At 37.2% G+C, this 12,000-nt stretch overlaps 1 protein-coding gene across 1 annotated transcript in view; it reads right to left on the reverse strand.

Annotated features, from left to right (window-relative positions):
• Window positions 1–12,000, reverse strand: part of TRPA1 (transient receptor potential cation channel subfamily A member 1) — a 72,139-nt gene that overhangs the window by 20,047 nt on the left and 40,092 nt on the right. The window contains exons 6-15 of the mRNA XM_087825606.1: window positions 10,686–10,794; window positions 10,370–10,515; window positions 9,765–9,901; window positions 6,957–7,005; window positions 5,852–5,951; window positions 4,853–4,953; window positions 3,581–3,750; window positions 3,331–3,495; window positions 1,571–1,688; window positions 481–647 (exon numbers count right to left, since the gene is read on the reverse strand). Coding sequence (XP_087681732.1) covers window positions 481–647; window positions 1,571–1,688; window positions 3,331–3,495; window positions 3,581–3,750; window positions 4,853–4,953; window positions 5,852–5,951; window positions 6,957–7,005; window positions 9,765–9,901; window positions 10,370–10,515; window positions 10,686–10,794 — 1,262 coding nt within the window. The remainder of the gene's footprint in view (window positions 1–480; window positions 648–1,570; window positions 1,689–3,330; window positions 3,496–3,580; window positions 3,751–4,852; window positions 4,954–5,851; window positions 5,952–6,956; window positions 7,006–9,764; window positions 9,902–10,369; window positions 10,516–10,685; window positions 10,795–12,000) is intronic.

Raw genomic sequence — 12,000 nt, forward strand, 5'->3', positions numbered from 1 at the left:
TCATGAAAGCTCCTAGAAGTTGTTCAAAAAATCTACCACCACAGAAGATCAGGTGTTATGGGAAATTCCATTAGGTGACACTAGTGACAATAACCACCTTGGAGAATATTTTCACCAACATCCAATTTGGGGGTTTCTGTTGGCAAGAGAGTGTCAGGGAAGTTCAGATAGGACAGGGCAGAGTCTGCTTGACAGTGACCATGATGCTAGACACTACACACACCTGAACCCCCGAGTCTCCCAAGACAGCCACGAAGGTGGTCCAAGCTCCCAAGATTTAGAAATGGAAACGGAAGATCTGAGAGGTCAAACAGAATGTCTGCTGTCATCCGAGTCCATTAAAAGTCTTCTATAAGCAACTGACATTTTTAAAATGTGGATTAACAGCTGAAACTTATTCTCTTTCTGTTTACACTCAGGTTGTGAATCATCCCTCATGCCAGGAGACACTCAAGGACAGGGGACAGGAAGACAGCATACCTTTTGTTCCTGATGGTCATAAGAACCACCTCCTTCCTCTTGTTGTGAATGGCAAGGTGAAGAAAGGAAGCCTGTTGCTTGTTCAGGATGATGTCAGCGTCGTAGCTCAGAAGGAGGGTGACGGCTTTGGCGTGGCCTTCCCTTGCAGCCAGGTGAAGTGCTGTATTCTTTTAGAGAAAATAGAACACGGAAATGCAGTGACAATGGCCAATCTTCCCTTGGCTATTTCATTGTCATGTTTCATTGTTGAACTGCTTAAAAGAAATTATTAACAAAACTAGCCATTTAATACCAAAATACATACAATTTAAAACTGGTGTTCAGAATCAAGCTTCAAAATAATAAGTTCATAGTTTAAGCATGGCATGTGTGTTGGGAGGGGGCTGTGTGTGTGTACATGAATTCCAAGTGGTTGTTTTGCTTTGTTTTTGCAGCGGGATAATTCCATGGGGACAGAAGACAAGCTGTCAGGGTAAGGATGCTGGAATGAGCACAGAAGAAAACACTTCTGGAACATTTTATCATTTCATAGAGCAGTGGATCCCAGATTTGGGGTTTTCACAGGATTATAAATTTTTTTTAAAATCAGAGCTTCTATAAGACTGCTAATCTTTTGTTTTGCTACATAAAGACATTATTAAAAAGCAGTGACAATCTTCTATCTCCATCATTTAGTGAAAGAATTTACATTTCAACACTTGCCATCCTAAAAAGGAGGAAGAACATCATAGCAAAATAAAGCTCTACAAATCAAATACACTGGATTTATGAAGACTTACCCCTGCCTCCTTCATTTTCCTCAGCTCACCAAAGTGGTGGAAATTCTATCATCGGTCACCACAGGCCTGTGAACCAGTCTCTGCGAGACTGAAGAGGTGTCCTCAACAGGCACCCACCCCTTAGCATTCTCCAGGGTCTGTTCCCCTTCCACACATTCCTCTCTCTAAGGGTCTGCATAGTAATGGCCCAATAAAAGGCCATGAACAGGGCAAGGAAGGGAAGAGGGTGGCTAAGAGGAAAGCTTTTTTGTGATTTTTGAAGTTTCTTATATGCTAAGATTTGGGGGCGGTATGAAGAACAGAGTACGTACCCCATCTTCATCAAGCTGATCAGTTGTGCACCTCAAATTAGTGTCAAGAATGACCTTCATGGTCTGAGTGTACCCGCCCAAGGAAGCATGATGCAAGGCAGTCCAGCCATTGTGGTCACTGTTAAAGAGTTAAGAAAAGATGTGTGCATTCCCCTTACAGGTGAAATGTGGGACGGCGTGCCACACATCTGAAAGGTAGGTCTCATGACCAAAAAAAAAGCAATCTAAGTTCTAGGAACTAAATATTTATTACATACTTACAGTGAGTGAGCTAATTTTAAAACTAATGATCTACCTATAATGTGACTCACACATATTTTTTAATATGTAGCAGATTAAAGTATAAAAGTATATATATCAAAAACTTGGGGCAGGTGAAACTAAAGTTAGCACGTCTGTGTCATACATATTTTTCCCCAAGGCTGTAATATAGTATACACACAATTTAAATCTTGTTTTGTTCTTTCATTGAGCATTGTATCAAAAATTTCCATGGTGGTGGTAATAGTCTTCATGGCCACTAGTTATTACTAATAATAATAATTGTGATAATTTCATCATCTTATAATACATGACTATAAGATAGTTAACTTAGTGCCATATAGTTTTCTGTGAGTTTAGGTCTGAAGAGATCTTCCTCTGTGGTCACAAAGATGCTTATTTAATCCCTTTGGAAAATGTTTGTCTTTTCTCACAGAAATTTAGTATTAAATACGATGAAGGCTTGACATTTTTCCAAATTTAATTTCAATTAAATTTAATTTCAATGCTGATGAGCAACTGTGTTAGGGTGCAAGAGCCACCTCGCTATTTCAGTTACGGTGTGATTAAGTAACAGCTCTCTGGCCTGGGTCCACTGGGGTCCCCTCTGCAGGTCGCTGCCTGGTGTCCCCATGGAAACAGGAAGGAAATGAGCAGAGCAGCAGTGCCCAGCTGCCTCAGGACGTTGCTGGGATTGGCAGTCTGATAAAGAAATGTGTTTCTGAACATGAGCCTAATGAGCTCTTTGCTCATTCACCTGGGTGACATTAGAAGATAGTTCATCATATGTCTATAAAACTTTTCTGGGGCTTTATTTTCCTTTTATAAACATGTCATTTAATTATGCTACCTTTTTATTATGCATAATTATTTTAATTTGATTTTGCTCCTTATGATAAAGTTAAGTATAATGAAATTCAGGAATGTTTTATATCTCATGTTGTAGTTTAAAGGGCACTTTTTACATCTACCATTCATCAGGTGGAATGAAAAGTAGAGTCTTTGCATATGTATGGGTGTGGATACATGTACACATGCAGTTTTGTATCTGCGTTAAAAGATGATGGCGTGATGAGGTAAAATATGAGGAACTGTATTTCAAAACTCCTGGGAACTACTCTGCACAAAGCCAGGTATTCTTTTTTTTAAAATTTATCTTTATTGTTGAAAGTATTACAGATGACCCCTTTTTTTCCCATTGACCTCTTCCACCCTGCACCCACAGCCTCCCAGGGCCTTCACCACACTATTGTCTGTGTCCATTTATTCTGTGAACTTCAACTCTATAAATCTCAATGTCTTCATTCACCAGTTGAAAATAATACTGACTTCTCTTTCAATATTTCAGAAGTCTCATATGTTTCAAGAAGTAAATTAGATAAAAGTACTCAGGGAGATAGAAAGTTAGGTACCATAATTTAAAATAAAATAGGAAAACAGCCTGGAAATGGCTAACTAGTTAAAAAATACATATAAATATTCTAATCACATATCCTCACCTGAGAAATAAGGCACCTTTTTTCAGAAGAAGTTGGACTACTTTATCATGCCCATTTTTTGCAGCCAAGTGGAGAGGAGTCATTCCATGAAGGTCACCTTCATTCAAAAGCCTCGTATCGCTCATGTCTTGCAGGAGCCTCTGACAGGTATTGATACGCCCATAACTTGAAAAAATTAGATTTCATATGTTCAAAGCAAATATCAAACAGGAAGATGACAGGCTCATATGTCACATCAACTGACCCTTACCTGGCTGCAAAATGTAGGGGTGATTGTTTATCTTTGCTTTTGGAATGAATGGACACATTAAAGCCAAGTAGGTTATTTACAGAGACAGGGACCCCCTGTCTACATGCATAATGCAGAGGAGTGCACCCATCGTTGTCTTCATCCATGACCAGCTCTTTAATGTGTTGCATCTGTGGGAAAAATATAATATTCTAAACATAACTCTGCTATCATGCTAATTATAGTGTTTTTCAAACTATTCTATAGCATAGTATTTTCCAACAAGCTCCCTTGAGGACAAAAATTATAAATAACTGGAAGGGTAATAGAGTAAAATAAATATGGATGACAGTGCATGCTGTCTCCCTACAGTGTACTTTACTATAATGTGAAAACGTTCTGGGAAATTCTGAGAGTAGAAAATGTACTTAACATTTTTAACCTAGCATTCTCCAAACATATTAGACCACTGACCATCCTCCGCACCCCTTTTTTCATTCTCCCCCCAAATAACAATTAAGAACTTAATGCTAATGTGTTCTGTTAGGGAAAAGGGATGAACTATTAAAATTAGGTTTCCTTTATCTTTTGTATGAATATTAAATTTAAAATGAATGCCAAATGAGCAGCTTAATCCAATCAATAAGTAAACATTTGTATTTAAAATATTCAAATACAGGGGTGGGCAAAAGAAAGTTTACCGCCGTGAGTAACATTCTTTTGAGTTAATAAAGCTATTTTGATCAGCATAACCTGCAAGTCTTTTTCCATATGAACAACTATAAATCTGCCCCTGTACATTTTTAATTCTTTATTAAAGATATTGGCAATATTTAAATCTATTATAAAAATATGATGCACTTCATACACCTAAGAGTCACTCAATAAAATAAATATGGAGATAATGTTTCCAAAGTGTCAACAAGTCAAGTATGATTAGTTTTTCTTAATTGATGATGGTGTGTTGCTAGCCTACATGTGTACCTGGCCTTTTCACTGATTCCCAATTTGTAATGGTCAGAGTGAAAGAATGCTGGCTCAATATAGACAGATGGGGATATGTGGGAACCCTCTGTAACTTGAAAAACTCAATCCCAATGTAATTTATTATCATCATAATCATCACAACTATATTGTAAATAAATATTTAAATATGGCAACTTTATTTTAAAATAATTTTTAAATTCCAGAATCAGCCTTCATAATAATAAAAATCATAATAAGCAAAATCACTTTACTCTCTGTTGAGCCCAACTCAGTTTCTGGGAATCCACATATATACAGACATATTACCTGCATAAACTCAGGTCGCAAATTTCTTAATCCGTAAGGTTGCTGGACAGTCAAATGCAAAAAATTACGTCCAAGATGATCTTTTATGTCTACATGGGCACCTAAAAAAGCACAACATAAATATAACTTCTCACTTATTTATGTTTGTTTGTTATTTAACCCTCACCCAAGGATATTTTTTCCATTGCTTTTCAGAGAGAGTGTAAGGAAGAGAGAGAGAGAGAGAGAGAGAGAGACGTCAACATGAGAGAGACACATCAATTGGTTGCTCCTGTACGTGCCACAACTGGAATCGAACCCAGGACTCTTTAGTCCGTGGGCTGACGCTCTAACCACTGAGCCAAATCGTCCAGGGCTACTCATTTATTTAAAGCACGGCCTATGGTAGAGTTTTAATTTAAGAATCCAAAAATAAGTTTTGACTTAAATCTCTGCCAACCTTTAGTTTTCTTATCTAAACTTTAGGTAAGAAAACTAAATATAGTTAAAAATGGGTTTACCTTGTTGTGTGTACTGTGTGTGTGTGTGTGTGTGTGTGTGTGTGTGTGTATAAAGGGGGGGAGAGAATATGTGATTTATTACATTAATATATAGAGTCTTACTTTTGAAAGCATAAACTATAAAGATGGAGAGATTAGAGATCAAGAAAGAAGAGGGGGATGATACCTCTGTTCTTTGTTATCATCACATCAGGTTAGTATCTAAAATGGGGACAGTTATAGTACTTATATGGCATAAAGTTTAACCATTGAAGGAATGTAGATAAAATGTTCAGCAAAATGCCTGGGATATGATAACTACTTTATAACTATTATCTATAATTGTTCTGAAATTATCTTTTTAAGTACTGATCCCCTACTGGACTGAATACTAGTCTAGACTTGGGAAATACTCTATTTATCTTTGTATTCAAGCACCTGGCCCAATGCCTGGCCCACCATAAATGGTTAACCAAATTAAGTGGTAGTTCTAAAGGTTTGGCTTGATCCCTCATGGTACCTTTAGAGAGGAGCAAATTTACGATATTCCAGGATGCAGACGAAGTCGCTAATAAAAGTGGAGAGCGTCCTTCAGAATCGGTGCTATTAATATCTGCTCCCTAAAATAAGACAAGGCATTCAACAAAACCTTATGAACAGACAAATCGGCTTACATTACAATCTGTAAATAATATTAATTCATCAGGATATAGTGCCCACAACATGGCAGCACCCAAGCATGTGACTAACTACAGAACTGCTTGAAATTTCCCTATAATTCATATACTGTAACATCAGAAATCAAGGAATCCTTTTATCATTTCAACAACAAAAATCATCCTCACAGGTCAATCTTTTTAACATCTGGCGATAAGACCTATGTCGCTATCTAAACCAAAAAACAAAACCCTTTGACCTTTAGCAATAGTTGAGTTCTCACTTAGAAAAGGTTTTTAAATGCCCATAATTAAAAAATCTTCCAAATGTATTGCATACAAGATTTTTAAAACATTCACAAGCAACTGATCACTTTTTTAAAAATCTACTTCATCGAAAATACGTGTAACTATCACCATATCAAAGAGTTGCTATTGACAACAAACACACATTAAATACTACAAACGAAACGACATTCACTGCTGATATGATAGGACTTAAATAAATACATCATATATTCATCTGTTAAAATTTAACTCAAAGTTAATGCCTCAGTTTTTTATGACAAAGACAGCACTGAGGAGCTGGGGCGGGAGCTCAAGCGAGTGTGAAGCGGCCGGTGCTGCCAGTCCCGCCCCACCTCAGTCTCCTGTGCCAGGGAAGGGTCAGCAGAGTCACCAAGCCTGACAGGAGCTTTTCTTGCCATGTGCCCACCCACTCCCCACGCGAAACACACTGACGCAGGCATCGGGATACCCTTTGGTCCTTCTAACTTCACGGTAATGACATTTGGCTGTTACGTATTCTTGTGCAATACACTCCACTTGCATATGTGTCAATCATCTTTTTGTAAACTTTTTTGCTGATAAACAAGAAATTAAAATTTGGTTTATTTTTTAAAATTCACACTATGTAATTATATGATTTTTCAACCATAAATAGTAATAAACAGTCAATGGAATAGTTACCACCGAAATTAAGTATTCTGCTAGTTCATGGTGATCAAATAATGAGGCCCTGCAAAAAAGAGAATTAGAAGTATAATAAGCTACTATTGATATAAAATAAGGCTATTATATTCAGAAAATCAATTTAAATGATCACTTAATAACATGAAAAATGACAGAAAATTAAGAACCTTTCAAAATCTATAATTGGTTCTGATTAGGGTAATATTTTCAAAATAATAGTAATAGGAAACATCAAATGCATCACAAGATTTTCTTCCCCATCGTTTTGTAAACCTGTTTTCTCATGTGAAATCATAATGCAGATGTCCTGAAGTGAGTGGTAACATCTGACTAAGAGTTTAAAGTAAAAGGTAACCAAACTGATTGTTACCGCTGTTGCCCCTGGGAAATAACGAGTTCAGGCACCTAAAATTCACCTGCAGGGTTCAAAACGTGCCCTTTGGCAAAAGTGAACAGGCAGAGTTAGCTTTCCTGAGGTTTTATGAAGCCAAAAAAATGATGGTGAGAACTGAAGTCATTTTGGTATCATCGCACAGCTAGTCGTAAGGGTAATGTTAATAAAGCAAATGAAAGTTTTCAACCTATGTCCGAGCACCACCATAACAAATGCGAATGATTTAAAACTTTGTTTCCTATGGCAAATCTTATTTCCCTGTTCCTACTCAAGATTATCTTAGGTATTCTTAGCCCTCTGTATATAAAGCTCAGAATCAGCTTGCCAGTTTTGACCCCAAATTTACAAGAGGTTGTATTATATTTAAATTATATTAAATGCATTTGGTAATTTTAAGAAACAAATAATGACATTAAGGCCCCATTTGATTTGTTCTTATATTTCCCCAGTCTACAGCCTTGCTATGCAAAGTGTGGGCTACAAACCAGCAACATTGGCACCACCCGAGAGTCCATTAGAAATGAAAATTCTCAATGGATCTGGACACTGAGGCTTGGAGAGGTCAAACGACATGCCAAAGGTTACATGGCCAGGTAGGGCTGGAACCCCATTCCTCTGACTCCAAAGCTCACTGTTTCAGCCAGAACAATGCTCTGAGGTCTTTGCACTATAAAAGTAACAGAAGGAATTCTATCCCAAAGAGCAAACTTCCCTTTGAAGCCCAATATAGACTCCAAATGTCACTGGCTATTAGAAGGTCATTCCAGGATCCTAGGTCAGTATTTAATCAGAATTGGGCTGAACTGGACCAAGAAATCTTCGGCCAATCCAAGTTGAATATATCCAGCTAGGTTAAGGATATTTATGGGTGAGGTAGATGGATCTATTTTTCTAAAATAATTCCTTCTTTTGCATATTTATTTATGTATTATGTATATTAAAGCTGTGTTCTAAATGGATACATGTTAACTATACCCAGGTGAAAGCATTTCTAAATTAAACATTGTAATCGCTTAAGAAGCTTTAAAAATTCCTGATACCCAATCCAAAGATTCTAATGTAATCTGGGATATGAATTGACATTAGGATTTCATAAACTCCCCATGATTCTAACGTGTGCAGTTGGAGACTCTCCAGGCTAGAGGTTAGTCTATCTGTTGAGTTATTTTATTTCATATGCTTTCTTTTTCATTTCCAGGGTTTCTAACTGGATCTTTTTCATATAACAATCTTCAGTTCATTCATGCCAATCTGTTTCTCATAATCTGTTATCTTAATCTACTTAATTTTACATAACTGATTACTCTTTCCTTTAAATTTCTGAAGGTCTTAAATAACATTATTTAAAAACTATTTTCAGATTACTATATTATTTCTATTTCCTTGGAAGAAGTCTTTTGTTGATTTTGTTGTCTTTAATAAGTTTTCCTTTACGCTAGGAAATTTTAGTTAACAAACTCATCCTAAGTGGGAGTTCCTTAATTCCTTTCTACCCAGGCAGACCCCACTGTGCCTGGTGGTGCTGCTAATGTACATTCACCAATGCTCCTCCCCAGTCTAGAAGCAAATATTATATTGGTAGCTAAAGTTTCTATTTCCCTGAGGGATACTACAGATTTACAATATGTATTATCTCAGCTTTCTTCTGCCATTCCAGCTTCTAGTGTGCTCACAGTTTGTGCGTGCGTGCGTGCGTGTGTGTGTGTGTGTGTGTGAGAGAGAGAGAGAGAGAGAGAGAGAGAAGGAGAGGGCAGAGAGAGACACAGAGACAGACAAGTCTCACCTCCTTCATCGCATAGGAAGCATGAAGCCCTTGTCTTCCCGAGGAAACTGGACCTTGTCTACACCGCTTGTTCCCTGTCCTAGCAGCATCTAGTGTGCCTACAGTTTCAGACGCTGCTTTCTCTGATGTGTATTTTTGTTCAACTCTACAGAAATATTTGGAACTTGGCTATCGTTTCCTAAAATGATGTTTTGAAACCTGTATCATTTTGGGGGTGGGCAGAAGGGGGAAGAGGGTGATAAAAGTGGAACACTTTTTATCTGCTCCATTATCCTCACTAAAAATGAGGCTAAGACACAGGAGGAGCCGGAACAGATAGAAAGGGTGTGGCAAGCCATGGATGCTGACCTTCTGACCATATAGGAAATTAATCCTGAACCTATATCCACGGGACTAAGAGCTGGACCCAGGATACGCCACTGGTGATTTCACTCTTCGGGAATCTACTTAAGGTTCTGCTTAGATTCCAGAGGAGCACGTCGTTTCCAGTGGAACCCCAGGAGCTTTGTTACGCGTGTTCTTTTCTTTTGAACCCCAGAATCTCTGATGCAAGTGCTAACTTCTTGCAGCATATAACTGAACACCTGGAGACTGAGCATCTCTACAGAGCGGTAAGCAGGGAACTTGCCTGTGAAGCAGCGTCTCCTGGTTTCCATCCACGGCGTTGACAACATCGTCGCTGCCAGAGTAGGAGCTTATCATCAGCTTCACGATCTCGGTGGCTCCCTGGGTGGCGGCGAAATGAAGGGCCGTGCACTTCCCATTCTGTAATGAGTTGTGAAACCAGGGTCAATGCCTAAGTCCCAAACGAAGGATGTGACCTAAATTCAGCTGTGAGGGTTTTTCTTCCCAGGTCAACAAAATCACGGAATATGTAACTTAAGATGATGAACAGCCATCAGTTTCATCTATTGAAAAGCATCAGAATAAAAATCATAGCTGGCAATTTTGCTTCCTTGCAATCTGACAGCTCTTCACAGCTCTGACAATACTTCTGTCATTAACAGTATCATTATCTTTACTGGATCTGTATTTGTGTTTGCAGTTGCTTTGGTAGCTCTCAAAATTCTTTTCGTAGATTGAAATTTGGGAGATTCTCTTGTTCTGCTTCTACACAAACAGCAGGAAATATCTGTTTCCATCTAATCAACTGTAAAAGAGCTATAAAGCATTTTGGAAAATAATTTATGACAGTTCTAAAAGAAACGTCTCATGTAGAATATGAACAATTACCTCCATCAGCTCCAACTGGGCCCCGTTGTCCAGGCACATTTTAATCATGTCCAAGTCACCGCCTTGAACTGCCATGTGCAGAGGACTAGCCTTCCCATTATTCACAAAGTTAATATGAAACTGTCTGTCGTACCCATGCTCCTCACCTTTAAAAGAAAATTCAAGATAAGAAATATTACAAATAAATAAAAGGATTTTTTTAAAGGACATTTAGACTTACTTAAAAGCCCACATATAAATTGTTATTTTTCAAATTATTAGCATCCACCAGTATAAGCTTCCTTATAGTATATAATGTAGGAAAGCCTCTACTCACCAAATTTTAATATTATTTCCATGCATTTTTTGGCTCCCGAAAAGGCAGCCTGGTGAATAGGAAAACATCCCCATTTATTTGATTTACACGGCTTAGCTCCATTATTTAACTGGAGGAGAAGAAAGAACAACGGCGAAAAGTCAAATGACACAACTTAAACCCCACATGGCAAGGGCGGACCAGGAGTTAGGTGCTCTCCCAGGTCATTTCACTTTTCTATAATTATGTCAAACTATATGGAAGAGCTTCAAATGACACGAAATTGAGGCAAGAAGGCAGCTTGGGAACGAGGCTAAGGTTCTGAAGTAGAGACACTCTATATTTTCCAAAGACGAGGTGACAACGTAGACACAAGCCATCAATCTTGATACCTCAGAAAACAAAAGTCAACACAGTTTTCAATGGGATTCATGAGATATTTTAAAACATTAACATGATTCCTCCTACACCCTGTCTCAATTCCTTATACAAATAAAGTGATATAATATTTCCCAGATTCTTTTACTTTTATTTATGTAAAATGAAGACATGATGAGACCAGCATTCTTGTTAACTATGAAAATCAGATATTTTCCCTAATGGAAATTCTCCACTAAAAAAGATGGTAGAAGTACTGAATCATATGTTACCTTGACTTCTGAGTCAATCATTTTCAATTGTCATTTTCTATAGATAATTAGACTTTGGTTTTAAGTACTTTTTATTATCATAAAAGAAAAGATTTTGGCAAGTAGAAAAGTGTAATGAAGTAAATGTTACCTACAATCTCGCCTTCTAGGGACAGCATTGCTTTACATGATAGAAGACAATATATTTGTCTTATTTATTTGCAAAGGTAATTTTTATGTGTATACTTTGTGATCATACTGTTCAGAAAAGTTTTTACTTACCAATAGTCTTTAAAAATATAATTTTATCAAGTGCATATTTCATTTTGGGGTACACAAAACTTTATACAGTCAGTCCTATTAATTGAACTTCAATTTTTTTTTCAGTTTTCTCCCTCTGATTATATATAATACTGGTGTTAACATCAATGATAGCTTTAATTATCTCAAGGATGTATTCCCAGAATTGGAATTGGTGAGTCAAAATATTCACACCCACACTGAATATAATTCCCCAACTCATGAAAATTTCTCTAATTGTATATCAACAAAGTTTTTTCATCTTTGATTATTAGAGAAATTAATTAAACTTCATGTGTCCCCTTGCCAGTTTTCCATGGAGTATCATTTTTTCCTTATAGATCTGTAAGAATACCATATAGATAAATGTGTATCCATTTAAAGATAAATAAACATATAGATATAAT

The sequence above is a fragment of the Miniopterus natalensis genome, chromosome 16 (assembly GCF_054644295.1).
Source record: "Miniopterus natalensis isolate mMinNat1 chromosome 16, mMinNat1.hap1, whole genome shotgun sequence".
Taxonomy (NCBI): Eukaryota; Metazoa; Chordata; class Mammalia; order Chiroptera; family Miniopteridae; genus Miniopterus; species Miniopterus natalensis.